Genomic DNA, 15,858 nt, shown 5'->3' with positions numbered 1-15,858 from the left:
TTATTCTTTTATAAAGTTAAAAAAAAAGCTTCTCTCTGGAAATTTCTGAGAATGTCACTTTTTAAACTAACCATCTCCCTAAGTTATAAGAAATGTTACTCAACTTTTCTAATGAAATAGCATTTCCTACATAAAAGCAAAGCTACAAAACTTGGAATCTGTTTTTAGGGAAATACGTTTGTCAGAGTATTTCTTTTGAAAAGAAAATACATTTATGCTATACAAAGATGTTTAATCATTGCCAAGGTTTTCATGTGAAATTTAATGAAAATTGGTTGGAGTTTTCCTGAATATTTATTTATTTATTTATTTATTTATTTATTTATTTATTTATTTATTATTTAGAGCTTTAATTCAAAAAACAGAATCAACAAAATATTAGTAAAGTAGCTCATTTAAAAAATTTGGGTTTTATAAGAGGAAATGCTGGGGATTTCAGGGCTAAGATATTCTCAGGTCTAAATTGGATATTCTTTACCTATCCTTCTGGGGATTAATAGTATATATGACAAATTTCCTAGCCACTATCTTCCATTGGCTTTTGCCTAACAAAAAAGACTATGCTCTCTCCATCTTATTCAGTAAGGGTGCTTACTTATGAAGGACACTAAAAGGTCACTTCTTATTAAATGACCTTCTATCCCATTGGGCTCCACCTCAACCACAGGCACAAGTAGGTCTGTCAATGCTGATTTTTTAACTGTCCTGCCAGAATGGGCCACCTTGACTGTGGAAGCCTAAGGAAGTCAATATTACTAATTGTAATATATTTTTATATCAGAAGCTACTCTCCCTATAGACTTATGACTGGCATGGTGTGTTTATAAGTCTTTTTGTAGTCTACACTCAATCAGTGAGGATCTGATTCCTTGTTTTATCTTCTAGCCATAAATTTGCCCCTCCTTATTTTTGACCAGCAGCTATAGTGTCCCAAGCATTTTATTTTAGGTCTAGATTTATTTTTTTTTATTTTTTATTTTTATTTTTATTTTTTTTATTTTTTTATGATAGTCACAGAGAGAGAGAGAGAGGCAGAGACACAGGCAGAGGGAGAAGCAGGCTCCATGCACTGGGAGCCCGATGTGGGATTCGATCCCGGGTCTCCAGGATCGCGCCCTGGGCCAAAGGCAGGCGCCAAACCGCTGCGCCACCCAGGGATCCCTAGGTCTAGATTTAAAATGACAAGTAGGTATTCCTCAAACAGCTAATTTTATTTGCTTTTATACATTAATAAAAATTCTATATGGAATTCTTCCTACTTATTTAGTATCTTTCCTCTGAATCCTTATTCTTAGTATTTAATTCATCTATATATTTAACACGTTTACTAGGACTATCAGTTCTTAGCATTAGAGCATTAAGAGGTACAAAAATCACAAGCAGAATGAAAAATGTGTTTGTTTTTGTTCTCCCTAAGGCCAAGTTTTATTTGGCCTGGGAATGGAGATAAACTGTTGCTTTTTTTTTTTTTCTTTTTTTTTTTTTTTTTTTTTTTTTTAAGAAGGGGTAGGGAGTATAGGAAGAGAGAGAGAGAGAATCTTAAGTAGGTTCCACACCCTGCACAGAACCCAACATGGGGCTCAATTTCATGATGCCGGGGTCATGACCTGAACCAAAATCAAGAGTTACTTGATAAACTAAACTGACAGCTACACAGCCACCCCAAGATTTGAGTTGCTATATTTTAAGGAAGTATATGATTAGATACTGAAATAAGTGAAAATGAGAATAGCAATAGGTTTGCAATTTATTGCATGTTTACTGTGTGTGTCAGCTAATCATTATGAGCATTTTATTTACTCTATCTCATTTATTTTAACAAACTTTGTAAGGAAAACATTGTAGCTATTCAGTTTTCACAGTATGCTAAGGGTGAATGCATTTGTGTAAATTATCCAGAATTACATGGTTATTAAATATAGAACTGTGATCCAGACCCAGGTATGTTTTGACACAGTTCTATCCATATGCACAATTGATAAGTCCTTTCAGAATTAACTAATAAAAGTTCAAGTGAGAGGAGCTGTCAGAAGACACATCCTAGTTCTGAAGGATGGATAGTATTTGAATAATTGGAGAGAATTGGAAGGGCGTTTCAGTACTTTTTGATACCAATGACTTCTAGAGACTACTGAAGACAATATGTGGGCTGGAGGGAAGAGCATTTTAGTAATTACTGGGAGATTTGGTCAGAGATATATGTGTTTTGAAGTCGGTAGAGAGCGCCTTTAATGACTGCCAGAGCATAGTGGTTATGCTTCCTTGTCTAGATTCCTGTTCCAACTCTATCATCTACTAGCCCTAGGACCTTAAGCAAGTTACTTGACTTTTCCGGGAATAATTTTTTTTAATGCAAAATGAGGTGAAAAATACTTTCTTGTTTATTGGATACTTGGAGGATTAAATGAAATAATGTATGTGAAATATACATTACTAAGAGGAAGAGATAAATTTGACAACTGTGTGACATTGAATGACTTTGGAAAAGGAAATAAAGTATAGTAATTTTTTAGTAATATAACTGAGTGTAACTATAGAAAGAATGTAGGTAAGGGAAAAGTCAGCAGTGATTTCAAGGTTTCTCTTCTGAGAAAATGGCAGAATGGTAATGCATGGAAAAAATGAGAAAAAAATCTTGGCTGGTCAGCTTTTTTTTTTTATGGTTTAACAACATTTCATTTTCCTTGGAAAATATCCCCTGCAAAAGATAAAAAGAATGTCCTTGAACTCTTATGGTTTTCTGGCTCACACAGCAAGTCCTGGATTCTGCTTACAGGTATGGCATTGTCCAGGTCTAGCCTTGGTACTTAAATGTATAGTTTGCTGGGCTTTTATAGTAAGAGCTATATTTATAATTTCTTTAAAAATGGGAAAGTATTATATGGAAATTTCCCTACCAGTAGCAAAAAGTGTAGAATAATTTCTCAACTCTTCATTGTTTGCACTAGAGATTTGACACAGTGACATAATATTTAGATACCATAGTCTGTTTTGTATAATACTATCATGCTTGTTGCTACCATCTTTAATTCCAAAAAGATACTCAATTTTTTGAAATGATGGAATAAAGAAAAAGATGACATCATAGTGAAATTCATGGGGTAGCACACTGTATTCTTATGATCTTAGCTTTAATCCTACATTATGTATCTTGTTACATCTGAAAATCAAGTAGAAATAATAATAATCATTAAATATAATAAGGGTATCTTAAAATGGATTTAGAGACACCAATATTTGATTTAGATTTTAGATTTTCTTCATTAAGGCTTACTTTGAGGGATCACAAGCAACCAGGAATTTTAGAAAACCGTAGTCCAGGGATCCCTGGGTGGCGCAGTGGTTTGGCGCCTGCCTTTGGCCCAGGGCGTGATCCTGGAGACCCGGGATCGAATCCCATGTCGGGCTCCCGGTGCATGGAGCCTGCTTCTCCCTCTGCCTGTGTCTCTGCCTCTCTCTCTCTCACTGTGTGCCTATCATAAATAAATAAAAATTAAAAAAAAAAAAAAAAAAAGAAAACCGTAGTCCAGCTAAGTATAAGATTTAAATCAGCATTTATTAAAACTTCTTAATATTGAAACAAATCTGTAGCTATACTTTAATGAAATGAGCCTGGATTTATAGCCATGTGACCTGAATTCTCTTACTGGTTAGTGAATGAGTTAGTGAGGTAGTGACAACAGCTTGTCCAGCAGGTTCTCCTAAGATGTTAGACTGAGTGGATACACTAGCAAGGAATGAGTACTCTATCCTCTGGCTTATGCTTAACCCCTGATTTTCCAAGTGGTTATTCCTAGAAGAAACAGAGCTGGCTATATCCAAAGAGACTTTTCCAAGAGAATCTTACATAAAGTTTTAACCAAGTACCGTCTCCCTTTGGAAGGAATAGGGACCCCTTGATATGTTAGCCTCCTTTCTTTTCTGAAGATAATGGTAACTTCATCTTCAACAATATTTAGATAGTTACCAATTAAAGGTGATATAAGGCCCACTTGGATACTGTAAATGATGTACTGAATATAGAACACATGTAATAATCATTAATAAGGCAAATTTGCCTTAATATTTCTTCAGCTAATTATACTTAAAATGAAACATTGCTTCTATAGTTTTATGAGGAAAGTAGGTGGGTTATGAATCTTTTAATGTGGTAAAATGTAATTATCCAAATGTAGTTAACCAATTGCATTCTTTATGCAATTCATGTTTTATGAGCTAAAAAAAAGACATAGAATGCTTTCCTCAGATCTGAATTGCTTTTATTCATGTTGTATTTCATTATCTAGAGCTTTATCTAATGAATCTTACTGGCTTCTGGGAATAAGCACTCTAAATTTGGAAAACTATTTTTTAGATCTCTATTCCTGTTTCATTTCTTTTGACATCTCACCACTTCTTTTATTGCTCTTTTACCTTTTTCTTTGTCCTTTAATATCTGAAAGATAAACCAAAGACATAATTCTTTTAGAGAAATGCTAGAACTTTGGAAACTGTTAACTTTTGATTGGTTAAATGCTTACTGATGCTACTGCCACTTATAGAGTGGAGATCAAACACATTTCTGAGAAATTAACAACTCTATGCTTTTGACAGCCTCATGCTCCTATTCAGAGATGAACCCATAACATCATAAAGTTAATATTAAAAAATATAAGAGTAGAGAAGTAAGAATGAGACCTGTGTGTCAAATAATTGTGATTGAGATGAGAAAGCTGAGAGAATTTGTTTTGTGGTTAAGAATAATTCAACAAAAAATCTCAGGAGCATGCTTTCCTTGTGATTTGTCTAAGCATTAACACAGAGATTCTGCGTATCACCCCTTAAATCATAACACTGAACACAAGCAGAACTATTTCAGTGGAAGAAGTATTTCAAACCACTGAAGAGATAGAAGATAATATAAACCTGGAAGAGACCTAAGCAATCCACAATCACTTCCAGCTTTTGGAGGACTTAGGTCATCCTGGAAAGAAATCTGTTTATTCTATTTATTTTTTTTCATTCAAACATTTCCAGAAAAAAAAAACTTCATTTTCATTTTCTCTTGAATTATTACAAAGCTGAAAATCCTTTGTGGCTTTAAGTGTGTATTTTTGGACATAATTTCATAAAGTCTGTAGTTAAATTAACGTTTGCAAGTTCCCTTTTGTGTCTTTGCCTTCAATAGAATATGTTCACTTGCTGAGTAAGAGAAGTACAATGACATAGAAAGAAATGCTGAGGAAATAAAAGTGTAAACATTTAAGGATTTGAGTCAAATATCATATAGCTATGCCACAAAAGACAGCAACAACTGATGCATTGATGAAGGCTGGATTTATGTCATGCTTTGTAAGGCAAATCTCAATATAGAAAAAGTTATATTTACCATACCTGACAGAGATTTGCTTATTTCTCTTAATAAAATACAATTTTAAAACACAGTTCCCCAAATTTAATATTTTTCTTTTGTGTCAAGGACATAATTATAGCTTATGCTTTTGCTCCCACTTCTTCTCAATAGTTCTTGATATTTGCCCTATTATGTACCTTAACTCCATAATAATTTTAGTATTTGTATGTGTTTCTGTGTTCTGACTGAAGTAAGTTAACTTATCTTCTAGAATGTTTTATATACGCTACCTCCTTAATTTTCATCAATTCTAAATTCTTCATGTCACTAAGTTAGGATTCAAACCAACCTCCCCTTTCAATTATAAAATACTAGTAGTTTTTGCAGATTTTCTCCTTTTAAAAATGCTTTTATTTTCCACAGCTTCTCCTTCTCACTTTGTCTCTCTTCCTTTAACTTTGAAATTCCAAATGTGACCCACTTTTTCTGTGGCTTCTAGTTCCTTGGCACCTGCTCATACCTCCAGTTTGCCTTCTGCCACTTGAAACTGCCTTCTTCATGGTTACCAAAGACTTACTAATTGCCAAATCTCTTGATTTTCTCAGTTTTGCTTCATGCTTCCACATTATTTGATGTTAGAGGTAGCAGAGGGGGATAACAGAGAAGAGATATCCTCAGCCAGTGGCATGCTGGCAAATGTTCAATAACTCTTCAAGGGAGAAAAAGCCCTACACTGTAGGGTATAACTTTGCCAGCTTCCATGGTATAACAACTCCTAACATTGATGACTTTAACCTCTCTATGTGATGTCACTGAACATGGAATTGGAAGGCTATGTGAACAACAGGCTCTGAGAAACTGCTGTGAGCTGAATGTCCTTTTTGGGATGCTATCAGTCCTTGACTTTTGCAACATGAAGTACCCCCTTCCATTTTCTATTACTCTGACACCAGTTTCTCTTCATCTTTTTATTGCTTCTATTTATTAGTTGTAATCCCTAACTGTAGGCTTAACTAAGGGTTAAATTTTTCATCCCTTCATTTTCTTTCTTGGCATTTTCCTCCACTCTCATGCTTTCATCATCATTTAGCATGAGTCATGCTAAACTCTTGACTGTTCCCTGGAGGTCATATCTCTACTCCAATATCTTATTGAAGATAAAGATACTCCCTCCTTCACCTCATATGCAGTAGGGTTAAAGCTAGATTTCTTACCTTTCTCTCATCCCAAAACTACACACTCATATCCTATTAAAAAGTATTAAATATAACTGTATGCTGGACCCTTCAAGAAGTGCTTTAGACATAAACCTGGAAATTATTATCTATATTTTTATTTTCTATATTATTATATATACTTTATAGAGTGAAAAATTCAAAGCTCAGATACTTTGATTAATTTACTCAAATTGACCCATCCAACAGGGAACATAACTCAAGATGTTAACCCAGAACTCTGACACCAAAACCAATCTTTCTTTTTATTACATTGTAATGCTTCTCAGTCAATGGAACTATCATTTTTATTTTATAATTTTTATTACATTAAATTAAAATATGAAAGTAATTTTTTGAGTTTTTCGTAACTGTTAGTAGTGACCAAATCCTGTCTATTCTTGCATCGGGCCAGTGTTTATGCAAGTATCTATTTCCTTCCATGCTATAAGCTTCTAAAATCAAGCCATGCCATATTCATCATTTTATTCCTTTGTGTAACAAAATTATTTGTAGTGGTAGCTACTCAAATATTCTTGATTTAATAAGTGAAATAATTAATTAATGAACAACAATGTATTTTGAATATATTCATTGTATTTATGCTTCCATAATGTTTCTATGTCATTTCTATTCAGAGCCATAAATGATGTTTTATATAGCAGATCAGGTTTTGCACTGAAGGAATATTCAGGTTTAGTTTGCTGAAAAGAGAAACAAAAATGGAATGCAATATATACTCATTTTAGTATAAATCATGACGTTTACCATTGCCCTAAGCTATTGTACCCATTTCTATGTAGCTTATGGATTAGACTCCAGAGAATCCCCAATAAGTTTAAGGCAATATCCTTCCTTGCACTTCTGACTAATTCAGAGTAGTCCTGGGGAGTCCTTTTATACTTTCAGATGTCTTATTTAGGGTTCAGGCTCAGAAATTTCTCTGAATTGCGAGAGCTGACTGAAACGCTCTATCAGTAAAAATTGCCAAATGTGAGAGCATTGTATGGCTCTCTGCACAAGTGAGTAGATAAATGTATCATTGGACTTCTTCTGAATCTGTAGTTTCCAATTCCTGCATCACCTGGGTGTATTTCCTGCTTCAGACAGCACCAAGGGACGGCTGCCTGATTGAATATGCCTCAGGGCTTTTCTATACATAGCAATCCACCGTGCTGCTGCGGCAAGATATGTGATGCAGAGTTTTTCTATCAGGAAAAGCAGTGGAGCCATTTTGGCTGCCTCTATGAAGTTACTTTGAATCTGCACACGTAGTAGTGCACAACCTGAAAATTACCCACTGCGATTCTTTAGAAAACATCTGTTTTTTTTTTTTTTTTGTGATACTATGCCATCATCTTGGTACCAAAACATCCCAGTTGCTATTTATCATAAAATATCTTCAAATATATCTTTTTATCATTCACTTACTAAGGGATTTAGCATAAAATCTTAGAAGCCTTTAGCTATAAACATCATGATTTTAAACAACATATGACATGTTGAAAAATAACGTACCAGCTAGTTGAGCATCAGGGAATTTTAAATGAATGCAATATAGAACTCAGGTCTCAAAAGCTTTTACAGAGAGTTTGTATATACTCACTACAGAATAGTCTACTTGTTTAGTGTGTCTTTGCATCTAAGCAGTCACAGGCAAGATTGAATCTGGCAAAAAGGCTCTGGTACTATGCCTCAACTCATCTACCATTGCTGAACTATTAGTGGTGACCACTAGGTTTGGTTTCAAAGTGAGTATTCAGAAAAATATACAAGAGGACACCCCATTCACAGTCTATCAGTGATGGAAGATACCGTTCTTTATAAGCCAGGTTGGAGAGGGTAAAGCTTACCCACCAAAATCTGGGATCATTTAGGACAATGCATCATGACCACCTGGACATGGTAGAACTTTGATAATTATTTTCTATTCAGTACCTTGCAGAATCAAGCTTCCTTAAGAGGGATGAAGATACGAGTGTCTGTGGTTTCTCAGGAATGCTAATTTGGACGAATAACATCAAACTGTCTTTTGAGTTCAACGCCTAGCCTTTTATGTAGATTAAATTGAAACATAATGGAACTCCTTATTTAGGTCTTTCATTCTTTTAATTTCAATTGTAGAGTATATGAGGCCATCAAAGCAGGATGAAAAATTGTATCCCAAGGCCCAACTTCATGTGCTACTACTGTGAATGGAGGCTCTACTTTAAGAGGGCAACTTGCATAATATTGAGCTCACGGTCTGTGTTCCTGCATTTTGCAAGTGATAAAATCACAAATGAATTAGTTTAGTGAACTCAAATTAGTAGCAAGTAATAAAGTTTAGATTCTAAATATTCCAGTTATAAGTGCATGGTTCATTTTGTCGTTTTCTTAGAGGGAATTTATTTTAAGCTGGATGTGTTTCTGTGTGTGTGTGTGTGTGTGTGTGTGTGTGTGTGTGTTATTCTACAATTTGTCTTATTTGTTCGGTCTTTGTCTTTATTCTCCCTGAGACTGGTTGCCTTGGTTACCATTACATACATGCCTGAACATGAAGTTCCTCTTTGACGTTCATTTATTTCTATGGAAACAATGATGTCATTGGTATGGGTGGGTGCTCAGGGAAAGCATAATGAAGTACTAAATATTGATCTTTCTTTTGGTCATAAAGTGATTCATTAAATTATTTTTTTAAATTAAAATACTGTATTTTTGCTTTCTTTTTGACTTGATCATGAAGGTACATTTTTCTTTGTTTATAGACTTGCTCATATAAAATGACTTACTTAAAGCATTAAATATAGCTCTTTCTCTGATGTGTGGTATTGTAAAGCTCACCACAGATACTATTACAAGAGTCATTACCTTACCCTAAAAGTGTCTCAGAGAGTGAGAAGTTTATCTCAGTAACATCTAAATATCATCCAGAAATTTTGCAAGGAATTTTTATATTCAGATCAAAGCAATGAGTAATGTTTAGATGATGGATCAAGAAAAAAAGAGGCCCTACTTGTAGTCATTATTTTAAAAATCGCAAGGTTTAGAAACAGGGGATATAACAGGGAAGTGATAGTTATTAGAGCATGTTTTCTATGATATTAAGTAAATCTACATATAATTGGTATTCCTTTTTTTATCCTAAAAGGCTTTTAAAACTTCTTTTTTAAAAGCATCTATTTTCTTCTGTTTTAATTCTGCTCTACTCCAGTCTAATTTTTTTTCTTTATAGATGATGTGGAAACCTGCTTATGATTTTCTCTATACTTGGAGTGCTCACTATGGAAACAGCTACAGAGACATGTTACAAGACCTTCAATCAGCTTTGGACAAAATGAAAAACCCTGTGACCAAACAGTGGAGAGATTTAACTGGAGCTTTAATACTAATACATTCCTTAGAGTTTTTGAGAGCAACTGCATTCTCCACTTCTGAGGAAGTATAAAAATGAAGGGTGTGTTCTGGGGAGGAGGGAGAATGGTAGGGAGAAAATGTGTGTGTGTGTAAAGAATCTCATAAAAGTATTACTTTTTTTTTCAAGTTTGAAAAAGATTTTTTTCCTGGTGAAAGCACAGCCTCACACAAAATCCAAGGGTGTGTCTTACAATCAAGCATGTATTTTTATGTATGTTTCAGATGCAAACATTAAGCTGTTGTATTGTTGAGAAAGGAAAATAAAACCCTCTGTCTTTTCAAAGTTACATTAAATTTCTTTAAGTTAAAATAAATGACTGTTAGCATAATTATAGCACACAGATACCCAGATAAACTAGAGGCTTCCAGGGTGAACACTGGAATTTTACCAGTAGGCAGGTCAAGAGAGAGGAGAAGGAAACACATATTCTGTGGATAGGCACAGGACTACAAGCTTTTGATATTTAATCTTTTTTTAATTTCTCAGTGGAGTTTGCTAACATTCTTCCCATTTTTCATCTGAAAAGACTAAGGACTGGAGAAGACACTCAGGGCAATATAGCCAATGTGAAGTTAAGTTTTCTGTCCGCAAAACCTGGTTTTATTATTTTTTTAAATAGCACATAGCAAAATAGTAAAAATTAAAAATGCATATTAAAACTCATAGGGACAGGGTAGCTACTTCCTTTTAAGTGAAGCTTGCTATACTTTTCCACTATATTTTGAAAGACTGCCAGAAAGAAATATGATTTATCATCAGAAATCTATTGTCTGCATCCATGAACTATAGTTTTCACCATCTTCTTCCAGTAACTTGGGACATAGCTAATCCTGCTTAACTTGGATTTTTTCTTCAGGATCATAGTGCACAGTAGTTCTTTCACTCTCAAGGAGTTTTAATAAGAAAAATTATTTTTTAAAGCCTGATTTATCACTGTTGAGTGTAGCAGTCTCAACCACCCAAAACACTGATACCCGTGTGTGTGAATTTTCATGTGTTCATGCAAATATGTGTGTATGTGAGTGTGTTTGTCAGAGTTTTTCAGAAAGCTTTTGGAAAACAGAGACTATATAATAATTTAGGTCAGTATAAATGCTAACTGCTGGTGGAGTTCACAAAAAGATGGTTTGGGCTTACTCATAGGTTCAATCCTTTTGTCACCTGCCAGCGTTGATTTGTTTTGGACAGTCATTTATTTATTGTCATTTAATCAACAGTTGGAGTGTGTGTACCTATTCTGTGGCAGACACATAGATGCTTGAGGTTAATAATAGGGAAAGAAACATGATCCCTGACTTCAGTATTGCTAAGTGATAGAGACAAGTAACAATTTAAAACATTATACAGTTAAATGTAAAACTGAATCTGTAATAAGAGCTGCAAGGGACAGGCTGAGACCCCTTGGCATCTCAGCCTTATATGGAGGACCATCACATGAAGCCAAAAGATCAGACATGTTTGCCCTGGGAAAGAAATGATGAGCCTGAAGGAGATGGGGCATTGCTTCTAGTCTGGGAGGGTAAAAGAGGTAGTTCCTCCATGCACTGAAGCCCCCAGGCAGAAGGGGAGCTTTGGAAATGCAGGGAGCCAGCAGAAAGGGCCTAAAAGGGTAAAGGAGTGAAGGAAGGAAAGACACACCCTCAAAGGTAACATGATAAGCTGAATAAGGATTTTGTCCGGGGATCCTGAATAAAACATGTCCATTTGGCTAAAAAGTAAAAGCAGAATCTTTTTAGAGCTTTTAATCCACCTACCCAGGGGTATTTGTTATGCTGGCAAAGGTAATTTGAATTAGGTTTAAGAACAATCTTCAAGGCTTTCAATATTTATATTTGATAATAAGAGAGCATAGCCTGCCCAGGGAGTTATGCACATACATTCAAGGACAGAATTTATTTTAGTTGAAAATAAATTCAGAGAGAGGGAAAAAAATACAGTATGTAAGTTCAGGACACAATCATTTTTACTGGTGATTTTGCTTTCTTTAGAACATTCTTGGAATCTTATTAGCATGTCAGCAAACTAGAGAATTTCGGGAAGAGATAGTACGGAATTAATAACTGGGTTTTTCCAGGCTCTAAGATCTGAGAAGACACAGATCTTGTTAGCTGATTAGGGTAGTAAGATTAAACAAATCACTTCAGGTTTATATCACATCATGTGTTGTGACTGTGGCTGGGAAGTTTAAAAAGAGTTTAAAAGATGAAAAACATGAGGTCCAACTAAAGGATGAAGCAATGGCTTAAATATTAATATATACAAAGATATCTTATATTCTTATAACAAATCCTTCCAGAGGAATTTTAAATCCATGTACAAACATTCTGTTCTTATAAATATATTCTAATATTTTTATAAATCACTTCTACTTTTCTGATTTTTGTATTTTTCTTCCTATAATGGATTTCATAATCAGGCAAGATTAACTCAGTAATCTTGAATTGCCTTTAATATTTGGCAGCAAATCAAGGGAATTAATAAGGCACTTAAATCCCATCCTTGACATCATTAAAAGCATCAAAAGCCATTAATCTAAAACTTCTTTAAGCATTTCGGAAGTGGAAATATCGTAGATAGTTCTTTCAGTACCTCGGGCTTTTTCTCTAATGATGCATTAGGATGAGATTTTAGTTCAGCTCTCAGCTTGCAGTGTAACAATTTTTCTATGTAAGCCACTGATCCTCCACTTCCTCTGTTAAAGCCTTAATATGAAGACCAATTAAGGAGGTGCATGCAAGAGTGGATAATTAACTGTTCATACCAATAATGGATACAGCACACTTTCATGTCCTGTAATGTAGAAAATACCATATGAAGTTTTGACCTTGGGGATAACTACACTTCTGGAAGGAGCAGCATGTACAGCATTAATAGATGGCATTAGTCTAAGAAATGTCATTGCTAATAAACAGGTTTGAATATATTTAGTTAGTGAAGTTCCAAAGATCATATATTACCAATTATGCTAGGTGCGGTTAACCCAAAGGCATTCTTCAGAATAAAATAATTGTTAAAAGTTGTTTTCTTGCATATATATTTATTAGTCCACAACACAAAATAAAAAGCGACTATGTGTACACAAGAAACTTGAATTTGTGCAGGTGTAGCATCTGTTGTTTATCTCATATTCAGCATCAAGATTTCAGTAAGTGTATAAATTTGTGGCTTCTGCATGTACTTTTTACATTGATTTTCTCTTTATGTATAGCTAAGCTTATATAACCCAGAACGTCTTGAACCTAATAGCTTTGCAATTCTGAATAATAGTGTCAGTTTATATATGAGGGAGTGTAGGAGAGATCAGTACTGAATAAAAATTAGTAGTGCCAAAGGAGAAAAGTCCAGAGCAAGTACTGCTGTTGTAGTAGTGAATACAACAAGAGGGGCTTCCTCTGTAAAACAGCAGTCTAGAAGTTGAGAGCTGTGGCTTCTAATCTTTGCCTATTACTTCCTAAGAGACTTTCTCTTTTTTTTTTTTTAAGATTGTATTTATTTATTTGAGAGAGAAATCACAGAGCACAGGAACAGGGGAAGGGGCAGAGAGAGAAGCAGACTTCCGGCTGAGCAGGGAGCCCGACATGGGGCTCCATCCTAGGACTCCAGGATCATGACCTGAGCCGAAAGCAGCTGCTTAACTGACTGAGCCACTCGGTGCCCCTCTAAGAGACTTGACTTGTTGTCTAGCCTCTCTGGGCTTCAGTTTTTTCATCCATAAAATAAAGAATTTGAACTAGGTAACCTCTAAAGTTCCCGTTGGGTTTGAATGTCTATGAATATATAATAAGTAGGATATTTCATGTGTTTTTATTTGTTTTGCTATACAGAAAGAGAATGTGAACTAAGACTAATAATTTGAACATAATGATCTACGTCATAATAATGTCCTCTATGTGTGAGGCATAGCACACATAGCATACACACAGGAACATACTAAGCACTTTACAGCACTTTACACTATTACTTCATAACCTAGTGAAATTGTTTTTGCAATATGTACTGTTTTGAATAGTTGAAAACCACCCAACCATTCAAACAGACTAGACAATGGTACATGAGGGTTGCTTAGAAGGACAGCAGGAGTTTTACGAGTAGTGGCCTAAAACACACACACCACCAAGCATTCTCTGGTCTCATTGCAAGGCCTTAGACCAGGCAACCTCTCTTGCAGAAGTCTCCAATTTCAGCAGCAGAATCACCTGGAGGACTTTCTGGAACACAGCCTGCTGGGCCCCACCCCCAAATTCCTGATTTAACAGGTCTATGGTGGTAACCAATAATTTGCATTTCTTTTAAGTTCCCCTGTCATATAGATACTGCTGGACCAGGAACCCCTCTTTTGAGAACCAGTGAATTAAAATTTCCTTTCTCTGTCTAGAAATAAATTTTTGTTAAGCCAGAAAAACTTGCTCTTAGATAAACAAGTTTTTGTGTCATTCCATCCGAGAATTAGTTTTTAAATTATAAATTATAAAAAACAAAAATGCAAAAAAATAAGTAAAAAAAATAAAAAATGCTATATATCAAGTGAACTTTTCACAGTGAATCTTATTGATAAAAGCCTTATTATTGGGGGAGCCCTGGTGGCGCAGCGGTTTGGCACCGCCTGCAGCCTAGGGTGTGATCTTGGAGACCTGGGATTGAGTCCCACGTCGGGCTCCCTGCGTGGAGCCTGCTTCTCCCTCTACCTGTGTCTCTGCCTCTCTCTCTCTGTGTCTATGAATAAATAAATAAAATCTTTAAAAAAAAAGATTTAAATAATTGAGAACTTTGCATCTCATTTGAAATGTAAACACATTTGAGTAAAAATAGGTTAATAATTTGAGATTAATAATTCATAATTTCAGTGTGTTAAGATGATTTTGCAAAATATATGTAATAATGCACTTGTTTCTTTTGAGAAATCCTTGTTTTACTGGCCCATCACTTGTTAAACTTTTTGTTGAATTAATTTTCCCTACTGGGAAAAATATTTTTTAATCTGATCAATACAGCTATCTAGATGCATCACTTTCATTGTAGAATTCCAAAATGATTATAGGCACTTGTTAATAAGATAGCCAGACATTTTCTTTCCTGAATACTTCCACATTTAAAGGGATGGTGATTCTGAGAAGAGTGATGAACTGGACAAGTTCACTTAAACATTATGTATTGTATTTCACCCTCTACATCATTTTCTATTTAAGTTGTTCTTCTTTGGGTAACTAGGAGGGTCTATAACTTTTTTTTTCCTGTTCATAGAAATAATTGAGGCTATCCTTTTGTGCCTGGAAGCAGATTTTTAAAGTTCCTAAAATTTAAGCCTGCATTTGAGCCCTTGGTACATACTGGGACATTTAGCTTATCCATATAAGTATGATTAGTACTTAAAATCAAAACAGTCATGATGAAGTTACTGGTCTTATTTAAATTGGTTCTACCAAGGTCAGTCTTTTAAACAGACTTTGGGATTGGTAAATTTGGTATAATGTTAATCTTACACACATTAGATTAAATGGCATAATAGAATTAGCTAACAAACTTCTTAGAAAAATTCATTTTGTGGGAGGAAAATATACTCTTTTACTCCCAGAAAATATGTACTCAGTGCTCACCTAGGCACCTCACATTACAGTGTAAAGAAAGGAAAGTGGAGGGTAGATATGGAAAAGACTTTGATTATGGTCTAAGGAAAAGAGACTATTAAGAGACAATGGAAACTCTGTCTTCCTTTCTTTGTGTTGGTCTTTTTAAAAATGGAAAGTATCTTCCTTCTTTCTCCTTATCTGCTCAGTAATAACTTACAAATTAACTGCAGCTTGGTCTTCTCCAGGATAGAATTAATACTGCTTCAGTTTGGTCTTTAAAGCTACTCAGAAAGTTCAGCTAAAGCAAACCCAGCAGCCCTACGTTAAGATGGTCATTTAGCAGGCTAT

The 15,858-nt window shown here is 34.8% G+C and overlaps 1 protein-coding gene across 4 annotated transcripts in view; it reads left to right on the top strand.

Moving 5' to 3' along the window:
- MACC1 (MET transcriptional regulator MACC1) overlaps positions 1-10,225 on the top strand; it is a 61,750-nt gene extending 51,525 nt beyond the window's left edge. For all 4 annotated transcript variants that reach the window (XM_055314676.1, XM_055314675.1, XM_055314678.1 and 1 more), the window contains one exon: positions 9,761-10,225. In XM_055314676.1, coding sequence (XP_055170651.1) covers positions 9,761-9,973 — 213 coding nt within the window. In that variant the 3' untranslated portion in view covers positions 9,974-10,225. The remainder of the gene's footprint in view (positions 1-9,760) is intronic.
- The last annotated feature ends 5,633 nt before the right edge of the window (positions 10,226-15,858 follow it).

Source organism: Nyctereutes procyonoides, unplaced genomic scaffold, assembly GCF_905146905.1.
Source record: "Nyctereutes procyonoides isolate TBG_1078 unplaced genomic scaffold, NYPRO_anot_genome, whole genome shotgun sequence".
NCBI classification, from domain to species: domain Eukaryota; kingdom Metazoa; phylum Chordata; class Mammalia; order Carnivora; family Canidae; genus Nyctereutes; species Nyctereutes procyonoides.
This window is presented reverse-complemented; position numbering and strand designations above follow the sequence as displayed.